The 24,678-nt window shown below is 39.4% G+C and overlaps 1 protein-coding gene across 3 annotated transcripts in view; it reads right to left on the minus strand.

Moving 5' to 3' along the window:
- Positions 1–24,678, minus strand: part of ASPG (asparaginase) — a 49,651-nt gene that overhangs the window by 14,951 nt on the left and 10,022 nt on the right. For 2 of the 3 annotated variants that reach the window (XR_012586623.1, XR_012586624.1), the window contains exons 4-13: positions 22,039–22,164; positions 20,493–20,576; positions 19,290–19,416; positions 12,520–12,632; positions 10,824–11,009; positions 7,717–7,830; positions 4,233–4,352; positions 3,036–3,131; positions 1,979–2,142; positions 1,526–1,688 (exon numbers count right to left, since the gene is read on the minus strand). Coding sequence is in view for 1 of the 3 variants with exons in the window: in XM_074583849.1 (XP_074439950.1) it covers positions 1,979–2,142; positions 3,036–3,131; positions 4,233–4,352; positions 7,717–7,830; positions 10,824–11,009; positions 12,520–12,632; positions 19,290–19,416; positions 20,493–20,576; positions 22,039–22,164 (1,130 nt within the window). In the remaining 2 variants the exon portion in view is untranslated. The remainder of the gene's footprint in view (positions 1–1,525; positions 1,689–1,978; positions 2,143–3,035; positions 3,132–4,232; positions 4,353–7,716; positions 7,831–10,823; positions 11,010–12,519; positions 12,633–19,289; positions 19,417–20,492; positions 20,577–22,038; positions 22,165–24,678) is intronic. The other variant, XM_074583849.1, reaches the window with a different exon arrangement.

The raw sequence follows: 24,678 nt of genomic DNA on the forward strand, positions 1-24,678 counted from the left end.
TTTTAAGATGAGTGGATACTGTACTGCAGTTAAATGCCAATTAAACAAATACTAGTTCTCAGAAAATGGGATTCAGCTGATGCAATATTCAGTAAAATTGAGAAAGTTACAATATTAAACAATTTAAAGCATTGACTGCTCATTAAGATCAGTTTTCCCCCTTCCCTCTCTGCCACTTTGTACACTGCATCAGGATGATCTCTTCACTTTCAACATGCAGCTGTTTCATAAATAGAATTTAAATATTTTTGTAGCAGAATCTTTTTAGTGGGTATCTAATTACGCATATATACAGCTGTCTGATCTTTACCATTCTCCTTTATGTGCTTATCAGTGTGAAATGCCATGTGAGTACACAGCAGATCATAAATACACATTTTTGAGATCAGTTTTAAGTCAACTCTTCCTCTCATTCCAACAGTAGAAACAAAAAGAGAAACTGAAAATGGTTATGGTGCAGTTTCCTTTTACAATTCCCTATATCAAAATGGGTGTGCAGTTTTAAAGAGCTTAAGAGTCATAGTAGGAGTCTAATATAGGAGTGGCAATGCTAAGGAATCCAAACAACAAGCTCATGTGAAATTCCTCAGGCGGTAGATGGGTGCGGTAAAAAAAGTAGGTGCCTGATTTGCAGGAACATCTAATGGTATCTAAAGCTTTAGCATTTTCTCACATTGGACCAGAGCCACCTCTATTCAACTGCGAGGTTATTTGTTTGATTTGCTGTTGGGCTTGTTTTAGCTTTAAGACTTTAAGGGTTTGCCACTGAAGGCCTTATATATTCATAAGACAAAGCAACAACTACAAAGCCGTAGGGGACCGTGCAGTAGGTATGGCAATAGCTCAGTGTGGCCACACAGGACTTCAAGTCTCAAGTTAATAGAGCCTGTTGAGTTTTCTACAACTGGGCTTTGAGACAGGAAAAGCCTTTAAGTTATTCCTGCAGCCAATGCAAAACCAAGACTGTCAGACCTCCCAGGGAGTTAACTCCAGCCTGACAGACCAGGTGAACTTGTCAGCATTTGGAAGCTGTAGGAATATTTGGGGACAGACATCCATGAAGACCATGAAAATTCACTCCAAGCTCCTTTACAGAAAAAAAAGCTTCTCTCCTGCAATCATACAGACTGAATATGAGATAAGGAGCTGAAAGTGGATCAAAGAAACAAGAAAAGATTAGGGCATGCAGCTTCTGACATGTTAGAAGACCAATGGCTCTATGAATCCCCAGGCTATATGAACGAAATGTTTTAAAATTAGGTTTTGATATCTGACAACTTTTATATTCTGTGCTATGGCCATTCCTTAGGACTATTCAACATGGAAAAGACCAGTCCATGACAACCATTCAAGAACTGCTGACATCCAGAGCAACAGGAAGAGGAAATCCACAAAGCAGGCAGAGCCATGCAGCCATCCCATATAATTATGAGTGGGCGGAAGGGAAAAATCAAAAAACCAGTCACCCAGCAAGAGACTCAGGAAAGCACTGGTGAAAGGGAAAGATTAAAACAAGTCAACCTACCGGTATATTTTGTGCCAATTGAAACAGTCTGGTCTTGATGAGAAAGGGGAGGGCAGAAAGAAAACAGATAGCCCTTGGTCCTGCACTCTCACTTCTGACAGTCAAAAGCAGTGATCAGTTTGCCTCTGTTTTATAAGGTAGCCTCATAACAAAGAGTGGAGTCCTGAAATTACGGACAAAGTCTTGGCGGGAAGGCAGCAATAAGTTACTTTACGCTAAAATTCTGCATGCATACCAAGTTGTTTGCTTTCATTTCATATTATTTTTAAAAATCTTTTAATTTAGGCTAGTCACATTCTTTGAAATGAAGCTGGTTTGTGTTATTTTAACCGCTGTCATTTACACATGACTGCTGAGACAAAACAAGGCCAAAACACAGTGATGGACTTTAAATCCAAAATGATAGAAGGTTTAAAAACTTTACATAGAGTAGTGTATAAATTATTTTGTTACCTGAACTTGACTGCATTCATCAGTGGGGTAGATCCGTATCTGTCTCTAGCATAAACAGTTGCGCCAGATGTCAACAAATACTCAACTAATGGTAAATGCCCTTCAGAGGCTGCGATATGAAGTGGAGTTCGGCCATCATAGTCTCCACAGCTCAAGTTTCCACCCTACAAAAGGACAGATCCTTCACATGCTAAAAAGATAATGGCTGCACATTAACTTGTTGGTACAACAGTAGATGCATACACCACACTGTAATTCTGCCACCAAAATGTTAAGCTTGTCCAACATACTTAAACTTTATCTTGTAGTCTTGTTTTAGCACCAATTAGGTTTATTCCACCTTCTCCATGTTCCCCGCTCTACCTGTATTCTCATTACAGCCCCTTCAGATATGCTCTTCATTGCAGTACGTCATACAGCAGCTTTGTACCTATAGTATGCTAATTTTACTTGCCTTAGTTTATTGTTATTTTCAAGATATTTTTATCCTTTCTTGAGGCCTATTACCAAAGTCTCAAGGGTAGGGTAAAGCAAGACAAAGAGGGGAAGAAAAAAAAAAAAGGTGTAGAAGATGATACAGGGAAATGCCTGTTTCTTTTTCCAGGTTAAACCCAAGCTAGACCTACGGGGAGAGCCAAAAATCCTGAATTAGCACTGCACTGTGTTTTGCTTAAATATAATTTTCGAGTTCTTTTTTTTTTAGTCATGATAGATTTACATCCAAAAGCTGGATACTATGAATATGCATATAGAAAGTTAAGCAAAAGAAAGCAGCACAAACCATTTTGAAGTGTTCCAAAGTTAGCAGATAAGAACTTGCATTTTAATCTACCTGGATTTTCACAGTTCAAAAGAAAATGTAAACAGCTGAGAACCAGATAGGGGAAAGAACATACAAGTTTTCAAAGGCAAAGACCGAGGAGCCTAGAAACCAACTGTATTAGTCAAAGCACTTTAAGACTTGGGTAGTTGCTTCCCAGTGAGCATAGCTTCCTCCTGTCATTTACAGTTCTATTTAAAAATTTGTGTTTTGTACAAACTGTTAATTTTACATTACCATTTCTGCTATGGCTCTTAGTGCGTCTATGTCACCCAGTTTAGCTGCAGCACAAGCCAAAGGTGGAATTAATGCATCTCTTACAGCTTCTAACTCCTGAGAAACAAATAAAATTTAACATTTAATATCAGCCTTGCCTCTAATATGATTAATGTCCAAGTCATAAAAACACTGCCCTTGCTTTCATGTAAAGTTTCCGAATTAGTCATTTGGTTATTTAAAAATGGTAACATTTAATTCCTGGAAGGAAAGATGTCTCATGTTTATATTACATTTTGTCGGTCTCACATCCATGAAGATTTATATTCCTCCCTGACAACACTACAATTACCTCGTATCTAATATATACAATTTAAGGTGCACACACTAATTACCATCTATGTACTGCCATAGTTACACATCAGTCCAGTACGAGAAACAGCACTGGTAGGAGTTGGAAAAGACCATGTAGTCCAATCTCCTCAAGACTGGATGAACTTTATTCCTGTGATTCCTCAGATATTTGTATAACCTGTAGTTCCAAACCTCCACTGAGAAGCCCCATAGGCCCCCTAAATATCCTCCCATTTCTCAGACTTACTAAGGAAGGACCATATATTCAGTATTCATTAGCTACTAAAAATCCCATCTTCCCTGAAACCAAGCCAAGAGAAAAGCAAATACTTGTATCTTACAACCAATACTATATTTTCTGATTTTCCAATTGGCAGATACTGATACTAAACTCCACAAATTACACTTGTGTAGTGCTTCCTTAGTATCAGCCTTCTGTGACTGCATGTACAATTAAGCTGTTTTACCCATTATTATTTGGATTGCTCCAAACTGTCAATACATTTGACCACAAAAATACAGAGCACTTTTTCATATCATTGATACCCTGAATTACAGCAACCGTCTAAGGCTTGTTATTGTAACCAGCCAGCCAAGAAAATAAACTCAAGATGGGCCTACAAAGAGGGGAAAAAAAAGTTAATATGTTTTTAATTAAAAACATTTTAATATTATGCTTGTCATTGTGTCCTTTCTCCCTAACCCAACTGGTTAGCTGGGACACTCAGTACTAAAAAAAAAAAATCATATAAAAGCTCCAGTGTTCCATTTTTCTTTCAGCTTTGCTGTTTATCTTTAAGCTAGGTTCATATAACTGAGTTTACAGCTTTACATGAGTTCAATTTTAAATATTTAAGTATATACCTCCTTGCTGCTGATACTTAGAGATTTGGCAATCACTTGAATAAACTTGCTATCTCTCAGAGAGATCTTGGCTCCTGTGGGTACAACAGTCATTTCTCCTCTTAGATTCTCACTCAGCATCTGAAAAGCAAGCAATCAAATCCTTTGTTAGCAGAGGAAAAATATGGTAGTAGTCTAATAAAAAACCTTAGGATCAAGTTAGAAAATTGTTTGGAGGAATTATGGAAACTAATTGAATGCAGACAAAAGATTAAAGAAATAGTTACTGTCCCATGAAGATTGCAAGTTTAAAAAGACAAAAGGATGAAAAAAAAGGGACAGGCAACTAAAACTTTCTTCCAAAGCAAAGAAACCAAAGTAAGCACATAACAAAACATCCCAATTTTTAGAGTATGCAGACAAAAGTTCCCTAGTGGGGTAAACTGCAGCCCACTTAAAAACACAAAGATAGTGTGTAATTAGCAGAGTGAGGCTGAAGACCAGAATATTCTGAAATGCTGCCTTTTGCCAGCATTCCCAAACCTCAGTACTCCTACACGGACTGTGTACGTAGGCCTCAAAACAGCCCAGTGCTGCCTGTGGACAAGCCCAGTGCTGCCTGTGGACGGTCATGTATTTCAATGGATTTTCAAACAGCTCCACTAGCCCTGATTTTATTAAAATTTGGCCATAGAGCCAGCTTTGAATACAGATGTCTACAGTAGTACTAGTCATTCAATATTAAAGCAGGCGTGTAACAGGGTGCATCCAATACAACCAGGAAAAAAAAACAACAACAACAACAACGGTCAGCCAATTCATGTGTAGAAAGTGCTTGAACACAGCAATAAAGAAAAGAAAATACTCCAAAAGACAGGTTCTGGGAAATCTGAAGAACAGAGAGAGAAGCAACTGGTTTTAAGAAAAAGCAACTGGTTACCTCAATTCTGACAATTTTACATACTGGCACCCTTTCACGAAAGGTTGCTGATGCAGCTATAAAGCACGTAGTTCTTTCAATTAGAATTTTAAAAAGCAGGATTGTGAAAATTTGCAAGAAACAGATGCGATGTTGGAAGGAGGAATGCCCCAGGTTTACCTATGTCTAGGCATGCCCTTTATTAAAAAAACAAAACAAAACTCCAAGCACTGACAACACTGTAGCTGTCTGCTGGAAGAGTCCCACAGACGTGTAACTCAGAGGATACCAACTGCTTTGGCGCACTTTTAGAGTTTGACAGGTTGAGATCATTGCTTTGCACAGGTAACCTTAGCAATTGGCACCTGTGCTGAATGCACCCAGTGCAGAGCCCTACATGCCATACTCGGTCCTACCAGCTCTGCAGCCATTTGCATGTGTCTGGGGGCACATTCCTTGCTTCTTCGTGTTGAAAGAGAATCCTAAAATAACCACGCCAGCTTCAGGAGAGCTTCCGTCTCTTGGGAGACTATTGTTTGGTGATATGTTTAGCTGAAGATATTGCCACAGACAACATATTTCCAGGCTTTCTTCTTCTCCTGGTCTCTACCGCTCATTCCTGCCCAGGCAATGCTGCTCCCTTAGTTGTGCCAACACAATTGTTTGTGGGTCTGTACAATGAGTCAAATGAGGAAAACAATCCTGCTTAACTCAAAGAAATTGCAAAAGTTATTTTGTTTTTCAAACCATATAAAGGAGGTCCCAGCACCACCACACAAAAACTGTGTAGCTTGTTCCGAAGGGGGGCACATGAAGATGCAGGAGGGCCTTGTGCCAGTGGTACCTAAAACGTGCTGTCACCAAGTCCTCACCTGAGTAAGTCAGCTATCCCACCTCAGCAAACCAGATCTCAAATTAAGTATTAACTCGCACACGTAGGCAGGAAGCCAGCTGGGAAAGTTCCTCCTGTCCCAGGTCAAATAATCCTCTGTCCAAGAAGATTAAAGTCTGCATTAAAGAAACAGTCTAGTATCCGTATGTTCCAGGGTCAGTGAGTGTACCAAAGGGGCATCAGTGAAGAGCCCGGGTTCCTAAAGTGTATATACACAAACACATGCAATACCACTACTCTTCACACAGCGTTATGCCGCCTGTCAAGCATGTTCTTGCACAGAGTATGTTCTTACCATCCCCACTGAAGAGACACGTAGCTCCTCCTCCTCTCATTTTTCAGAGCCAGGCTTTAGCGAACAGCCAAAAGCTCAGTCTGAAACTGTTTCTAAGCACAGTAAGTGGTACTACCAGCCACTCCACTTATGATCACAGGTATCCAAATGTGTTTGCCTCAAGAGCTGCTACTGGTTGGAAGATATTAAGCATGAAATAATGACCAAATTTGTTTCAGTTTTCATAAAAACAAAATGCCATCATAAGATACACATGTGCATGCAGTGCTTAAGTCTGGAAAGTGACTCATCATGATGTCATAGTATCATAGAATCATTTAGGTTGGAAAAGACCCTCGGGATCATCGAGTCCAACCATCAACCCCACTCTACAGAGTTCTCCCCTACACCATATCCCCTAACACCACATCTAAACGACTCTTAAACACATCCAGGTGAATGTAACTCCACCACCTCCCTGGACAGCCTGTTCCGGTGTCTCACCACTCTTTCTGTGAAGAATTTTTTCCTAATGTCCAATCTAAACCTACCCTGTTGCAGCTTGAAGCCATTCCCTCTTGTTCTATCGCTAATTACCTGTGAGAAGAGACCAGCACCAACCTCTCTACAATGTCCTTTCAAGTAGTTGTCATCTCCCAAAGTGTCAGGGTTATAACTTCACTGCATACAAGCACAGAAGCACATGCATTCCTGCAGGCTGCTGCTCCCCTACCTAATTCAGAGCTGTGTTCCTTGTATAAAAGGAATTTGATATATAACTACATAATTTAAGGAAAAAAGCCTCGATGAAACACCAGCAAACAGTAAGAACACCGTTAAAGGGATTATGATTTTGAAATTAGTTACAAATGGTTCTTAGAATAATCCTCTATTTTTTTTTGTATTTATAAAGTGTATCTCCTCTTAGAGAAACAAAATCGAACACTGTCATGAGCTGTGACGGAAGAGGCTATAGGCAATATTTATTTTCAGAATTAGCTTTGTGTGAATGAGTCTCGGATGAAATCTTTACCACACTAAGATCAATGACAAGATCTTTGCTGACTTCAGTAGAGTTGGGATTCTGTGTGAATTCATATGAATTTCCACATACGGGTTTTTAGTACAGAAGCGTCCAAGGTAGACTACTACCGTTTAAAGATGGCATTTTTATGGCTTGGTCACGGTCTTCAGCTGACTTATGCAGAGAATTCTTTTCTCTCCCAACCTACATACATTCATTTGCCTAACAGTATTTTTCTCTAAGGAAAAAAAAAACAAAACACGTGATGTTCACATTATGGCTCTGGAACCAATTGCTTTTAAATGCAAGGGAGAAGCTCAAGGCATTCAGCTAAGCAGAAGCTAGCACAGTAGATGAGAAAGTTAAAGCCTTTCAAGGTCACACTGAAATATTTACCTGCTTCTTCTCCTCCCAGCTAAGCTTACTCTTGCTGAGTGTGTATGACAGTTTAGTTAGGGCTGCCTCTGGTGTCATATCACCTCCAGGAATTATTCCAACATCAGCGAGAGTCTGAATAAAGAGGAATAATGATTCCAATTAGCATAGCATTCAGAAATACCTGCATGAACAGAAAATGTATATGAATGATGAGTAGCTACACAGAGTACAGTATGCAGCTGTCCCTCCACTCTCTTGCTCCTCCTACTGCCACTGTAATTTTTATAATTGTAGTTATCAAATACCAAGCAAATACTAGGAGCCAGCTGAATAAAGATAACTTTTACTTTAAATTCCTTTTCATGCAATAACATTGAAGAATTCACCCAAACGCTTGCCACGGTCACTTACTATGCTAAAAGGGAAAGGTTACAGGTCCGTATCAGCTATCTGCAGAGTTGTCAGATTCCCTTTATTGAAAAGCTGCAGTTACTCTGTTTTAACCCAGTGGCATTTTGAACATTGCCAAGTAGGCTGTTCTCACACAGACATATTTACCATTCTTTTATGGGGCATTGCTTTGGATGAATTCCAGCACTACAGTGTGCTCACAGCAGGAGTGTTTTCAGATCCTTTCAGGCTGCACGAGCAGTGTATGATTTAGAACATACAACTAAAATATGTAATTTACACAGTTTTGACAAGAACAACTGAAAAAGATGACCTTTTTAACTTATCTTTCTGGTAGTTAAAAAAAAATAAACTGCCTGAATCAAAGCAAAAAGCAGAAAGAGCTTTGCTATGGTCAGCAAGCCCCCTAAGTGTACAGTGAGCAAGACAGCAAAGACCAAGGAGGTTTCAGATCTCTTGTCACTAAATTGTACCTGGGCAAACACTTGGGCTTCTCTAAACCACAGATCATCATCTTTGCCACAATGTGATGCCTCAGAGTTAAGCATCTTGGAGTAAGTTCTTGACCCTGCATTTTACTCTTAAATATCTTGTAGAAAAACTTCAGCTTTGAAACTTGTTGTGGCTTAACTAATACTTTTAGCAAGATAAAGAGCCTTAACCAGCTCATTAATCAACTCCAAGAGCCCCAGACTAACATTTTTAGAAGTCCCATGGGATAACATATACAGAGAAGGTAAGAAATACTTTCTGTTCTGCAGAGCTAGCCAAAGAACAGTTAGGGCTTTTTCAGCGGGTTTGAGAAAGAGGAAGGGATTTCCCAGCTTCCTTCCTATACCTAAAGCCCCCTCAATTATAAGCTTCTACTGTGCGGAGGGATCAGAGGCCAGGCATAGAGTTAATTAAAACAAACTCTTCAAGGGAAACCAGGGACTCAGCTGACCTACCTGGCTAGCCTGAATGAGTAAAAAAATGGCTTAGCCATATGCAAAGACCTGCGAAAGATTTTATTTAAAGACGAATCAAAGCAAAGTTAACATTATAGCAACTTTCCAGCATTCACCCATGATACTTCCTCCATTGAGCCGGTCCTTATGAAAAGGAGAATGCAATGAAACAAAAAGCATGAAGTAATTTTGTAGTACTTGGCTCTGTCAGCGCTCTCCTCAAAAGATCCCAAGAAAACAGGGCAGCCTCCATCAACAGATGCTGAAGCAACATAATACATGCTCCATATAAAAAGTGGAAGCCAGAACTGAACAGATTTCCACACAGCCTTACAGTGGTTCAGTAAGATCTGAGCAGAATCTTTCAATTCAGCATATCAACAGTCTGGATCAGAGTGCAAAAAGCCATTTTACAGGTGTTTATTTGGAGAATCTTTTAACTAGAGCATAGAAATGTTTTTTGTTTTTTTTTTTCTTCCTTCCATACATTTTAGCAGTTCATTTCAAGCAGAAAATCGCATAAAAGCTAAGCACCATTTTCATGTTGTTTTTCAAATATGTTTGGTGTCTTCTATTGATGTAACTGCTTTCTTCCTTCCATGTGAACTGTTTTATATAATCCACATATTCCTATTGTATTTGCTACAGGGCACAGAATCTTTGCAAAAGTTATGCTTCTCAAAACATCTCCGTTCAGTTACGCAAAAGTTTTACCAACACCTAAATGACTGCCCATATCAGAAAATACTGAGTTTGGATACTGAAGAGGTGGAAAGAAATTCTTACAATCTCCTTTTCTTTCTCCTCAAAACAGAATATATGTTCTTGAAGCATACGTAATATAAAGCTGCATCAAAACCAATGTTAAAAGATGCAGGTTTCAGGACCAGACTAGAGTATACCTTACAGTCAATGAAGAAGCTGGCTGTGCCAGACGGTTGGTTGCTCCCAACAAAACCTAGTGTCTAAAACAAGGGGATGAGTCACTCTCTGGCAGTGCTTCTTGGCTACTTAATGGCTAGCCTTTTCATAAAGGCCAGTTAAACCAGCTTCCTTCACACTACCACATGCAACACATGTTCTTACATCGCTTTGACCTTTTATTAGTCCCAGTGATGTCATGTCTTAATACATAAGTGAGAAACTCACTATAAAATGCCCTGAATATTAACAGTATCCACACAAAGTCTGCTTTAAGCTAGCCTTCATGGATTAAACACGACTGATTTCTATTCTGCAAGATAGACGCTTCCTTACATACTGTTCTCCAATCTCTCACTGAATTCAGCTGCACTTCCAGTCAAATAAAAAACTGGGATTTGGAATATTGCTTGGATTTGTAGGCTTTTTTGATGTTCTTAGATGGTAGCTAAGTAACTGCTAGCCTATCAAATACTACTTTATTTGATCATCTGACCCCAAAGCTAGCTTCTAGCTCAGTGAAATTCCTTTGGGAGAGATACTAACAATCTAATGCAAGGTATCCTGGAGCGCTGCACATGACAAGAGCAAGCAATTGCTAATTTGAGATTCAAGCTGACTGTTTTGATCATTCAGACTAGGAGTAACAGGATCTTGTTTGCAGATACATATTTAAATTCTCCCAGCTTACAATTTGTCAGATATAGTTATGTTGTAAGCAGTATCTTTACAGTTAATAAATCTGTTTTTATACACTGAGACAACTAGAAGTATAGAATCAAGTTGTATCACTGGGATGTTTCTTTTACACAGCAGCAGAGTCTGAAGTCACTGCACAACCCTTACCTGCCCTGTTGCATAGACAGTTTTAACAGACCCTCGCAAGCACTGCGTACAGTTTAGAATCACTACTTTTCGTTCGGCTGCTTTCTTCAGTTCTTCCAGCAAGTCTTCTCTGTTGTTTGGGGCATTGCCACTTCCATAAGTTTCAAGTACAATGCCCTCAATTGGAGGCTGAAGAAACGCTTTTACCTGTTCAAAAAAAAAGACATGGAAGAGAAACAAAAGGTGTGTTTAAGTCACATTAAGATTTTCATGTATGGCATAGAGTTTTTAAAAATGGTCTCTTCCTGTTAGACTCTTACAGGCTCTCATGTCCTACAGTCTTCTCATGCCCTTCTGTGCTCCCCAATTCCAGTAACTGAGACTGTAGAATAAGCTTTAAAAAAAATGAGAATTTCACTCTTTATCTTCCTTTGCAATTCCTAGAGGGATAGATTTTAAAATAAACTATTTTCTATAGTCACGATCCCAGTGTGAAAAAAGATCCATTTATTCAAGTGCATTAACAGGCTCTACTGTTGCACCATGGCAGAACAAAAAGGTAGATTTATGCTTATGAAGTAAATGTAGAATTATTATTTGGAGATTAGAACCCCCACCCCTGCCCAGATTTGTCACTTTAGCAAAGAGTTTTGTTAATAAATGTCTGCCAAAGAGAGAGTGCCTCACCTTTCAGGAAGGAATGTTCTAATGAAGCCTGGAGTTTTTTAACTCAAAGCCCAATTGATTTAACTCAAGGCAGGAAAAAAAAAAAGGAGGCACTAATACATTATGGGCCAGTTGTTAATGAGGGAGACATTGTGCCTCACTATAGAAGAATGCCTAGCAAAGTCCTCTTCCTAGAAAGCTGTAAAAATCCGAGATGTTTCCTTGCTGATCACATATACTAAATGCAATACACTGTAAGCCCCCAAGAGGCTAACTATGCGGTTGGAGTTTTATTGCAAATATACCACCCCTCTGCCTTTCCATCTGTTCATATTCACCTAAAAAGAATGGTAACACAATTGAGGAGTGCTGCTTAAACTACTGGATTCAATTTAAGACGGCAACAGCCACAAAAGACCTGTCAATTTAATGGAACTAGTAGACAAAAATTTAAAGACAAATATACCTAAACCCACAGTTCTGCAAAACAATTTCTAAAGGAAAAAAAAAATACCACTTCTCATTTTCAGCAGCAAAATCCCACTTCTCCTTTTCAGCTCTGTATGAATGCTGAGGGTCATGTTAACCATCAGCATGAGACAAAATGAACCTTAAAAAAGAAGCATGAGTTGTAGAAATACTCACACTCCCCTCCACCCAGTATATTGTACATTCTTTGACAAGGTATCTATTAATACACCTCAATATGCATCAAGAGAGCATTTCCATGGTCACTGTCACCTGCACCTGTTTAGAAAAGCACACTTGACCTATTTATCAGCCCTGATAAGAAATTAATTTTCAGTTTCAGAGCCCAGGCAGTTTAGACAAAAGATATTTCAAAAGCTTTTATCAATAATTTATGACATATGAAAATAGTCTTTGAATGCTCTGATAATCCAAAAAAGATTTATCAGAAGAAGACAGATCCTTTCTCTTCCCTCCCAAACCCCAACCACTGCTACAACAACGCAGCTTCCCTACTTCAGCTAACTAATCAAGCATTTGAGCATCACTTCACCCACTTCCAAAATGAAGTGGTGACACTTACAGCAGCAGCAGTGATTCCTGGGAAGATTCGCAGAAGCCCAACATTCCTGTTCATATTGGTGTGAACTTGAAATTTCTTTTTGGTATTGGCTCTCCACACCGTTTCCCAGTTTACTGTTAAAAGAGAAATGGCCCTTTTAGTTTAATATTAAGACATAATATTAAGTAGACTTGTAGCCTTTCATACTTACGACATTGTCATTAAAACTATTTCTTATGTAAGGGATTCATGAAAGACAACGTATTTTTGAAAAGAGGAAAGCGCATTTAAGAAAGCAGCCATCGCAGCTGATCTAACACACCTTATTTATTAGGTACCACAAAATATGTCTCCAAGGGCACATCCAGGTCAGGCTCAACTGTGTTATATTTTAGCTTTAATTTCAAAGTCAGTCTAGATTTCGAGATAAATCAGTGTTACTCATCAATATTTCTACGTTAGTGCCCTTCAAGGAGATCTTTACCATGTATTTCAACTAAACAGCATTTTATAGCAAAGACTTCCAAAATGGATATTTTAGTTCAATGACCATTAGTGAATAGGATGATCTATCAGACACAAAGCTGTATACCTCTACTACAACCTCTTCAAAAGAGAAGTCTGATAGCTGTGAAAAGCATCCAAGTACTAGACCTGATGGGTTCACAATGTTGAACATATCCTATCAGTGCCAACTCTCCCCGTTCAGAGTGCTCAGAAAGTCTCAATGAACAGAGCATCGTGCAGGTCTACGTGAGATATTTACGCACTGACCTGAACTTCATTGTTATGTAGTTGGCCTCGTACCAGCCTGGATTCATGTTTAGTAAACAGACCTTCATCTTCCCAGATATAAGAGATGACAAATACAGTTAGTGTTGCCGCTAATCTCCTCCAGAGTTTATTAGGTAGTTACTAACGATTAAATAGAATAGCAAGGATTCAATTAACTCCGATTATACATTTAGAGCCAGAAGTCAGCTGTTTAACTAATAGTTTGTTTGTGTTGCACTATTAGAAGTCAAGTCATGCATTATTGATTTCAAAATTTTACTACCCCAGTGCAGGGGTGCAGCACTGGTAGCACTGATGGCTCCTACAAAGCAGTGAAAGAGCTTTAACAAACAGCAGCCAACAGCTGAGAGAGTCATGCTTCAATGAAGGCAGACCATGCCATAAAGCTACCTGTTTCCCCATCATGATTTAAGCTTTTTAGATTTTGGAGAAACTCCCAAGCAGCAAGACAGATAAAAGATCTGCATGCATAATACTGACTTGCTCTCAGCCATGTGGAGAGTTACTCACACCAATTACTGTTGCAATCTCTTGCAATCAGCAGACAGCCATTTGCAAGAAAATTCAGAGTACTTTTTAAAGCCTCCATGGAAGGCTACTCTATTGCCCCATTACCAGACATATGAAAAACTACATAATCCATTAAGTCAGAACAGAAAATAGCAGTCACCTATAAGAGTTGATGAACTTTCCCTTCCTGTAGCAGTGCCCTGTCAGCAGCTAGAGCCTCTGTATGTTCTTTCTAAAAAAACCACCATATGTCATTAAACAGGTCACAAGCAGTTGGCTTGGCATCATGTTTATCCAACCAGCCACACTTCAGCACGTGGATTCCTAATGCCCCAGGAATGGGAGAACAGAAATACAGACTATTTCTACAGTTTCTTTCTTTGTGCTAATTTGGCCATCGCGGTTCTGAAACCACCGGGTTGGATTTAGCGGTTAGCCAAGTAGCTCACAAAGGCCTCCATGAGCTTTACAGAGTGAGTTAGAGACCGGCAAGAAGTACACGGGTCAGTGCAGAAAACCCTGCGTTTGTTCTGCCTGAAGTTCACAGGCCTGGCTAACCACACTCACTCATGACCGCTGTGCTTTAAGAAGCATCAGTGTTCAGCAATAAATCCAATCCTTTCAACCTTCTAACACACAGACCAATTCCTTAAAAGCAGCCTCCTCTATAAGAAGGGACAGCAATAAAATTATATCAGAGCTTTCTTTCCTTTATCCTCCATAAGCTAGGAGTCCCTGCCAAAACTTCACAAATGCTTACTACTAAGTTTGGCAACTATTAACAACCCTAATGCCTGTAACGAACTTGAAGAATGAACTGAGGAAACCTGCCTTGGCATGGATCACTAAGATATTGCCAAGAGTAGAAGACCAAGGAGAGAGATCAGAGGATAGGTTCAGAAGTCAGACCTATACCAGGCCTATACCTGTACTCTTGGAGTACGCTCTACCAACTAACACATCATCTTCAAGATAAATGTAATGCATGCAGACATAGTACAGTGATGTAATTCCAAATTATATTAAAATAAAGAACTGAAGATTGTCCCTGAGTTAACATTCTCTTGGTCATGAACCTCGTCAGCCTACATAACGTGCTCGGTACTGCAGACTCCACAGATGTCAGTTTTGCATTAGACAAATGAGTCTAAAAGGCAGAACAAAAGGCAAGTGTGATGCAAGAGCCAAAGACAAACAAATATACATAAAAGCACGGCTTCATCTCAGATTTATTTAGAACTGCTGTAAGTGAGGCAGAGCATCATGCAGGGGAAAAAAAAATTTAGAACACACCCTTTGCATCTTCCATCTGAAAGATTACATCCCGGAAAAGGAAGAACATTTATATCGCATAGCAAAGTTTAAGCATCTTCATTGCAGTGAATAAACCAGCTGTCTTGCAGCCTATAGTCATACCACGCAGCAATCTTCTTAAGTATGAAGCTCATATGCAAGCAGGTGAAGTACAAAAGGCTGTATATATTGGTGTTCCTAACAGCTTTTTATCCTATGGATTATCCCAATTAGTGATTTTGGCATAACACAGAAAACAGTAAGCTGTTCTGACTTGGATGCTTCTGCTTGTGAAGAGTTTAACTGATACAGTGCACTGCATTACGTAAATATGGATAGAAAGCTGAGGAACAAATGTAAGCTAACTACAGGTCTTGCACAGCAGAAAGGAAGTTTTTAAATCAAGGTACATAAAATAAAGAGGCAATGGCTATTTATATACTGTCTCCAAAATGGCTTGGCATAGAAAAGATTGCATTATTCAAGGAGACTGCATTCAAGATACTAAGGCCTTTTGTTCATTCTTCCAAACAAAACCATCACATAAACAATACTCTGCTATTTCCAATCTCCCCCTCCCTACCAAACACTACAGCTTTTAAAAATACATCTCAAAAATACATCCTTATCTTATTCAGCTTTATTTGCACATACACAAACACACAGAACAGGTGATAGGGTTAGTGCAGAAAAAACATCAACCAGACTTGAAAATAAAACTAAAAAGAGAAGCAGGTCTAAACAGCCTAGAAAGCAGCAACCCCCTCCCCCTTTTTTTTTTTTTTTTTTTTTTTTAAACAGCGCCTATGCCACAATGCAGGTTTCAACTTATAATGGGAGAGCAGCAACTAAGAGCGACACCTCCCTTAGGAGTGGTGACTGAACTCCAAGTTATGAAATCAAACAAGAAATACAGCTTTTCGTGATTGCAGAGCTCCAGACAAACAGTGAGGCTTTCTTCTCGTCCTACTCTGCAGGGCTACGGGCGAGCCCTACCATTATATAAGGAGCCCCGGCGTTCATTACCATCCACAGCGGCGGCCAAGGGGTGGGGAGTGCCGGCCAACCTATGGGTGCAAATTCCTGAAGGAGGCAGACAGACACAGACCCCTTTTTTGGCAGTTCGTTATAAAACAATCGACACACGCCTTCTGAAATGAATATTTAAATTGAATGGTGTTGTTGCAAGAATCAACATGCCTACTTACAAGGGAGCGGGGGGGGGGACGACCAAAAGCACTTCAATGAAGAGAGCTGGCATTTGCCTTAATACATAAATTTATTGGGCTTTTTACTATAAATAAGCAGCACTGCCAACCAGGACACAGATTCGGCCAGTGACGAATAGCTTCTTTCTAATGAGACTGGTGGGTAGATGAGCCCAAAAGTGACTTCTAATCTGCTGCCCCACATCTGCACGCACAGTCACATGGGCTCTGTTTGTCCCCTGCACAAGTTATGCTTATCATACAGTCCTGTACATGTGCACCACTCCTAGAAGTGACATGCATGTGTGATGAAGAAAGTCCAGCCATGGTAACAAAGCAAGTTTCATATTTGCTTCATTAGGACAACAGAGAGCAGAGGAGAGCAATCAGTTATGAAATATACTGAGACTCTTTACACATTTCAAGTGAAATAGTCCTCCGTGTCTCTCCTCTTTTCAAAATATGAGAAAAATAAGGCAAGGTCTTTTATTTGATATGTTTTAGGATCTTAGAAATATTTTTGGTTTTCCAACATTATCCATTTCATTCAGAGATTTCTGATTCTGCTGCAAAAGTATTTCCCATTGGCATTGGGTTTCTCACCCACCTGAGGAGATTGCTAGAATTTTTCACTTCTTACATGAGTTTCTTGCGCTAATTGAAAGTCTTGAGGAAGCTGACGCACTCGCTCGTCTAAAGCTGTATAACAGGACTCTTAGGTGTTTCTAACACAATTAAAGATCTGACCAAGAAACACAGCCAGTTGATGGGATCAGAAATTCACTGGGAGCCCCATCTGAAGGGGGAACACGGTAAAAAATTGATATAAAAAAATGAAGAGGAGAGCTGCAACTAGGTTAGGGAAGGCAAGAGGACTAAATTTCTTCTTCTCCTTTCTGGCTCTGAAGTAGATCATTGCTTTTATATGGCATGCCAAGCCTCAAAACTCATGTCCTCTCCTCATTCCTGTGTACCAACCCACGATCCCATTATACTCCCCATTCCCTCCATCCTCTCACCTTTCCGCCTCTGCTTCTCTGGAATTTTCATTCCCGACTTTGTTAGAACCAGGAAGCCTGAGGAAGAGTTTCTGCACATGGCCTACCCCGCCTGGCATCCTCAGGCTGCTCTCCATAATGCTGAAGCAACAAGAGTCAGCCCTGTCTACAGTCAGCCCTGTCTTCAGGAGGATTAAGACACATTAAATAAAGTTGTTTGAAAAAAGAAGTTAAAAGATGCTAGATTTGTTTGGTTTGTTTTTAAAAGCCCAGGTGGTTCCTTGTCTCCATGAAAGCTTCATAGGACGACTGTACAAGCAAACTCAAGGGAGATAGCCATGTTTCAAACAATTACTTTGGACAAAATAAAGCAGCACTAGTTGATTGACCATACTATAAACTATGTTTTTTCAAAATGAAACAATCCTTCAATACTGACACCATCATCTTGGATAAATGATGCTACCCTAACTGGGTAATCAAGTGAAACTAATGAAAATAGAGCCTATCACACCATCAGTTTTTAACCACTGATCTCAATGGGGCATTCTGCTGAAAAGATAATGGGACCCAATATGGGCCAAGGGAAGTCCTTAATAACTTTCTCATTTTTCTACTATAGACAAGGAATCACAAAACAGTTCATTCAAATCCAAGAGAGAAGTAGCATGCAATTTGCACATTGATTTCATTATTGATCAGCCAGTAAACGGAATTTATTTATACCCTATTTGATGCAGTTCATAAAAACCCAAGAAAAAAAGATTCTCCCCAATTTACTGCAACAATCAACTGACAGCATTTCTGTTAATTTCAGATACACCATATTTGACACAGCATTGTAATACAACAGTGGCAGACTCTCTACTTGAGAGATGCCTAATGGCCCACTACAGTATTTCACAGGCTTTCTCAGTCTGTATCTGGCTGCTACAAACACAGCGCTTTGATCCTCAAACTTTGTTAGGTCACTCCCACTCGTTAAGTGGAAGGGATAAGTTTATTTTTCCAAATTGCAGGCTGCCTCTCTCTCTCTAGTAGTAGAAGAAACCATTCAAAATGGCACACTGCATGGCACAGGGCTAGAGGTCCTGCTGTCACTGATGGCACCTAGCAAAAGAATTCAGGAATCCCCTATTTCCTATTTTTGGAAATAACGGAGATTGTCACAAAGTCCTGCTCCTTTTTAATATACCTAACCTATGCAACAGCAGCTCACATAACGTGTTATTTTTTTTTTTTTAAACTGTCTTTTAGTACATTTTTTGACAACTCCTCATTTGGCTAGACTCCAAATGTGTCTCTCTTGTCCCTTCTCCAAATAAAAGGTTCCATTTACCCAAGAACAGCCATCAGCATGTTAATGACTTTGCAAACTGAAATCTTCATGTAGTTTTTCCTCTCCTTAAAAAACAGACACACAGAAATTATAGGGAGTCTGAGTAAGTTTGGCGGGGGGGAAACTTCACACAGAGCATATTCTAGGTCTGCTGTTTTCGGTGTGTTTGCAGTTTAGACAGGTCCTAAATATCCAGTAAAACATCTTACACAATGACATGCATCAAACAGAGAATCTGTTGAAGCTGCAAGTACTCTACAATGACTCTTTTGCCCGATTTCAGAGCCCAGCATGGTCACTAATGAGATTAAACTCTGTTCTTTCAGTCCTCACTCCCTCATTTTTATCTTCAGAGCAAGCATTTTCGTGACACAGGGACAATATTCCCTCTGGTTACTCTGGATCTTTAGTCAAAGTCAGTCTAGCTCACGTCTATGTTCAACAGATAAATGCAGTTGAATCACAAATTCTCAGTCTTATTAATATTTAAACAGTTTCAGAGCAGATAAAGTGGAGTCAAGCTACAGGGCTTTCAAAGATATCTGAGTTTAAAAACGGCATTTCAACTACACAGGCACAGATTCTTTTCAGCTAGAGTTACATTGCATGTGGCATAAATTACAAGGCTTAAGAGATGATGTTGCTTACTTGTAATATCAACCTCAGCATTTGCAAGTGGAGGCAGGTTAGGTGAGGAAAAGGCATTGAAACTCCCAGCATCCACCTTAGTCACCCTATTTCCCCTGTACAGTTTATTATAAAAATACAGGCACACCTGCAAGACAAGTAAAGAAACAGGTCTATGAATAAGCCAGTAATTAAAAGATTCAGCAGATAAATACTGTAGTCTGTCCTTTATAAAGTGTTTTCTAAATCTTTAAAGCAACTTAGAGGCTAGTAGATGTTTACAACTCTTACCCTTTCAAAAAGAGTTGGCACATCTGTCACACATTGGTTTAAGAATTTAAGAACAAAACAAGTTAAGAGCTAACTAGTTTCGTAATCCTCTCATGAGGCATAGTCTAGGAGACAGAAAATTTGCCTGAGTCCACTTCAGAGATAGAGGAAAGAAACAGTGTGGACTTTTTAATAAGTTCATCAGTTATAGCTAAATTCAGAGTCCAAAACCTTAACAAAAGGCCTAGTGAAAATGAGCATAACTTTCAAAAGAGTTACCACACGTTATAATAATTAGGTTGCTTCTCAAGTCCCTCAAAGTTTGTCAATTGGAATTTGAAGGAAAAGAGGTACCTCAAAGTTGTTATTAGTTATGAAGATCTTGGCCAGTCAGTTATTGCTGCTGTTTTACGAGAATTGGCTTTGGGAGCATGGCAGAAGTGAAATGGGGTGTAACTTGACCGGTTTTCTCTCTGATTTTTGGGCTGCACAGCACCAACATCTTTAAAGGCAGGGTGCTGACACCACAAAGGTATTTCCATGTTCATTAGGTATATCATCCTCAAAACTTCAGTCTTCAGGAACTAGAGACAGAAGACACTCCTACCAGTTCTAGAGCAACTTTAGAACTTCAAAGTAATTTTCAGTTAAAATACTGACTTACAAATATTTCAGATTCCACACATTTGCAAGGGAACCTCTGATTTCAAGTCTGCTGCAAGCTACATTTCAGACCTGATAGTCTTTATAGATTGTATATGAGCAAAATGGGATATGACTCCTGAGAAAACAGCACATGCTTTGCCATGCAAGTGCTTGTTACCTCAGTGAAGTCCATTTATCTTCCTGTTTAAGTGCAATTCCTTACTGCCTAATGGATATTTTGAGTAAGTATGTGTCCTGGCTAGAGGAGGAAAAAGCAATTTCTGAGATGGTCTTCACAGACAAACTGACCTCAGGAATCACGAACTGCCCAGCGAAGAGCAATGCCCCCAGAAGGTTGGCTCGGCCGTCATTCTGCAACTCATATATGGGCACCTGGAGAGCAGAGACTGAAATTACACCCTATCCCTTATGTAAAGCCTACACAGCAGAAAAAGAGTCCAACTTATGCAATACAAATACACGAACACTCTATGTAACAATGATTTATGACAAATAAAGTTTCCTTCTTCATCCAAACTATTCTAGACTGCAGCAGATGGCAGGGTTTCCCTCTGTGCTCAACAGACTTTTATAATTTAAATGCTTAAAATCTAACATAGAAATGATTCTAGTGTGATTAAGCAGATTAAATGACTGATTCCAGAAAAATGTTAAAAATAGAAAGCAGTCATTGTTAAAGTGACTGAGCATGGGAGAAGTGATTGTACAGAGGAAAAGCAAAAGCCCCAGATCATACAGAACTGCCTATACGGGCTTCACAACAGCTCTCTTGCACCATACTTCCTCATAGTACAGGAAAACTGAGCCAGCAGGTTATTACCTACAGAAAAGGACAAGATTAAAACCAGAAATTTGGTCTGCTGAGTGATGACTTCCGTGCCTTTTCAGATTGCCTCTCTATTAACAGAGAGTCAGAGCTCCTTTCAGCAATGAAAAAAAAAAAATATCACATGCTCCATTGCTAGATCATACGTCAGGCAGATCTCCAAGCAATAAAGCCAAAAAGAAAGTAAAACCTTGAATATGATGTATCACAACTAGACTGCCCCACGTCAAGACAGTAAGTGAGAGCCTACTCCTTCCTAGACTTTTGTATTTTGACTTCAAATAGACCACATGAGAAAGGGAAGTTATGAGATGGGGGAGGGGAATTTTACGCTGCAATGTTTTGTCTCTCTTTTGTGATTAGAGCTGTATTTTACACTCAAGCAAGCTATTCTAGTAAGACAACCCCTCCCCCTCAGACAATATGCAAAGGGCTGATCTCCAGCTACGAGAATGACAATAAATGTACTCTTTAGAGGAAAGGAAACTGACCATATTAGCTGCTTTGTGGAATAGAAATAATTAAAAATGCATCTAATGCTTAGAGATTATTAAAAAAATTATAAAGAAGGCAACAATGAGTAACATAAGATGGGATAACAGCTGATGAAGTAAGAAGTAATAAGCTTCAGGGCTTTAAAAGAAAAAAAGACAGCTAACAACCAGCAGCCACCTGAGGCTGGAAAGATGCTTCTCTTATAAACTGATTAATACACAATGGCCAATGACAGGCTCTTATATCTTTCTCTGAAGCATCTGGCCCCAGCCATAATGAACTACTGGTCTGATTTGGTACAGAGTTGTAAAGTCATTAATGACAAAATTATGGGGCAGATCCTCAGCTGGTGAGCCTGTCAGTTCTCACTAATTTCTATCAGGACTGTGACCATTCACCCTGGCCAGAGGCTCACCCTGCACTACCGAACTCTACACTGATAATCAGGATACTACCTAGTTTTGCATATAAAAACCAAAAATGAGGCTTCTGACTTCAAATTAAGTCCATTACCTGAGATCCTGTCAGAACAACAGTTTTACCCAGGTTCTCACACATGAAGGATAAGGCTGAAGCTGTATAGGCCATGGTATCAGTGCCGTGAAGGATCACAAAACCATCGTACTTTTCATAGTGCTCCTGGAGATGGAGAGACAGTTTTCACATTGTTAGAGCAATGCGCTGGTGTCAGCAAGTGAGGTACATATTGCATTACGTTCACTGATGCAAGCAACAGCATAATACTTTAAAGTGTACTACACGCATAATTCCTCCTAAAGTTACCCTGTTTTCAGTTTAACTACAATTAAGGGTTAATAGGACACTAAGCACTAGAGCCAGTAATTCTAATTATGGAACAGTCAAAGAGATTCTTCTATGTATACATATTAATGCAGCATTTTTAAACCAGAAGACTGCTAATTAAGAAAAGCTTAGCAATGGCTTTAAACAGGAATGTTAACATATGCAAATTAGTCGTATAGTCTTATTTCTTGTTGCCGCTTTTACTTTAGGGATTACACCATTTACAGGAACAGATTAGGCAAACCAAGGCTATCATAACATATAGAAAAACCAGTCCATTTAATCCGGGTGGCAGACAGGCAAATTGCCAGTGTAAGAGTGCCCTCTTCTGTTGAAAAGTCATCCTTTCTGTAGCAGTATGTGACCAGCAGAAAAAGGTAAAGAGGCTTCTTGTTCGCTAACGCACACACACTTGCTGGTTTTTGAGAAGTCCCTTAGACTGCACATACAGATGCAAAAGGAAATTTTATAACAACTTTAATCTACATACAGTTCCACACAGGAGTTCTTTAATGCAAAGCCATGAATCACACAGCTGATCCTGTTGGAATAAAGTGATCTGCTGGCTTTTGGAGGAAAACCAAAATTGCTTCCTCTTATTTTAAGAGTCATGCACATAGTAAACACTGTAGTGAGAGACACTGATGTCTCTGATGTAATTTGGTAACATGGAAAGGATCACATAGAAGTCTAAGCAGATATATGAAGTGCCGGCATGGGGGGGAAAATGAGGTTTGCCGTAGAATTAAATGAGTTTTCTTTTTAATTACACTTCTGATGCTACAGTAGGCACACATGCTTGGCATCTTCTGATAATAAGGTAGGTCACCTCCAAACTCACCTGCAGATTTCTACTTGTCCTTTTGCTATTTCTTCACTGATACTTGTGCCTACATGTTGCTACCTCCTGGAAGTTTCAGTGGATTTCTGCTTATTTCTAACAAGTTAGCCAGCAGAACAACAGTGAGTGTTGCAAGATCTTTCTGTAGGCCGAACTATAGTGTGATGCAAAAAGCATGCTGCATTTATTCACCAATGCAGTAACAAGATAAGTCAGTTTGAAGAAGGGCTAAGATGACAGAAATAGCCACTTGTCCTCTCCAGCTCGATCAGTATGCTCACAAATATTTTCAGCTTTATGAACCTTATTAGATGCAGAAGAACATAGTTTAATTTAACCTTCATAACATAAAAGATCAGACTGGCAATTAAAGAGATATCCCACAGAAGCATCTGAGAACATTTCAGTCTGGAAAGTCATCAGCATGTTACAGCGGTGCCAAGTACGTGTCCAAGATGAACACAAAGTGGCAGTGTCTATACATAAGCTAGACAGTTAAAGGTGGTTTGTTTTTTTCCCTTCTCAGCACTTTTCACTTGGATTACATGTACCAGACAGAGTAGCTGCATTCTGTGTACAAGAAAGAAGCCTTTTTTGACCTCGGGAGTTTAAATAAAACTAATGTGCCATGAAGAAAGAAAGGTAACTTCTCTCCTTTTCAGCATGGCATTGCTACCTTCATGTTACTCTACTCTTGGCCCTGGGCTTTTCCCAGCTGCATCCCTGCTCCATTCTACAGGCTGTCCACCTATACACCAGCTCTGTCTCTTCTCTGCCCTGCCAAGATGCATTCCATAGGAGAAGCATCATTCCTAGTATGGTGGTTTAAAGATTAGAGGATCTAAAAGTGAAAGACTGTTACCTGAATCTTCAGCATCATTCCCTGAGTTATTACTGTTTGCATGCATTGCTACAGCTTGGTCGGAGAAGGAAATTTCCACCATAAAGCCCACTATCGCAGAGCGCGCAGGAGTGGAAGAGCAATATTTTAGTAGGCTTACGATTATTTATCTCTAACAGCTATGTATTAATTCCTGGTGTGAAGTATTTGAAGTGTTTTGCATTTCTATTTTCTTAAAAGCACACAGCTAAGTTCAGACACGGGAACAGGAGCAGAGAAATGCTGATTTTTTTTAGACTAGAGAAGGATGTGATGAAATTTTCTATATACACAGAAATAACTAGGGCTTTAAACATTTTCCACTGTGGAAAACCTAACCATGATAGCATTTTTTCTACTGGCTGTAAAGCCAAAGCTAGTCAAGTCCATCTGTGTCCAGAGTAAGAAAGGCATAAAGACATTAAATTATTTTCTATATCAATAGCCAACTATTAAGCTACTTGAACACTCAAATGATGTGCAACTATGCAACCTTCAGTTAAGTTACCTACACCTAAGGATTTTATTCAACATTTTTGGACAGTCAACATTTTAGAACATATCAACCTACCCATTACCTACCTTAGTCAATCATAGCTGCAATTTTCCTATTTATTTTCTTGTACAG

The sequence above is a fragment of the Larus michahellis genome, chromosome 4, assembly GCF_964199755.1.
Source record: "Larus michahellis chromosome 4, bLarMic1.1, whole genome shotgun sequence".
In the NCBI taxonomy this organism is placed as follows: Eukaryota; Metazoa; Chordata; class Aves; order Charadriiformes; family Laridae; genus Larus; species Larus michahellis.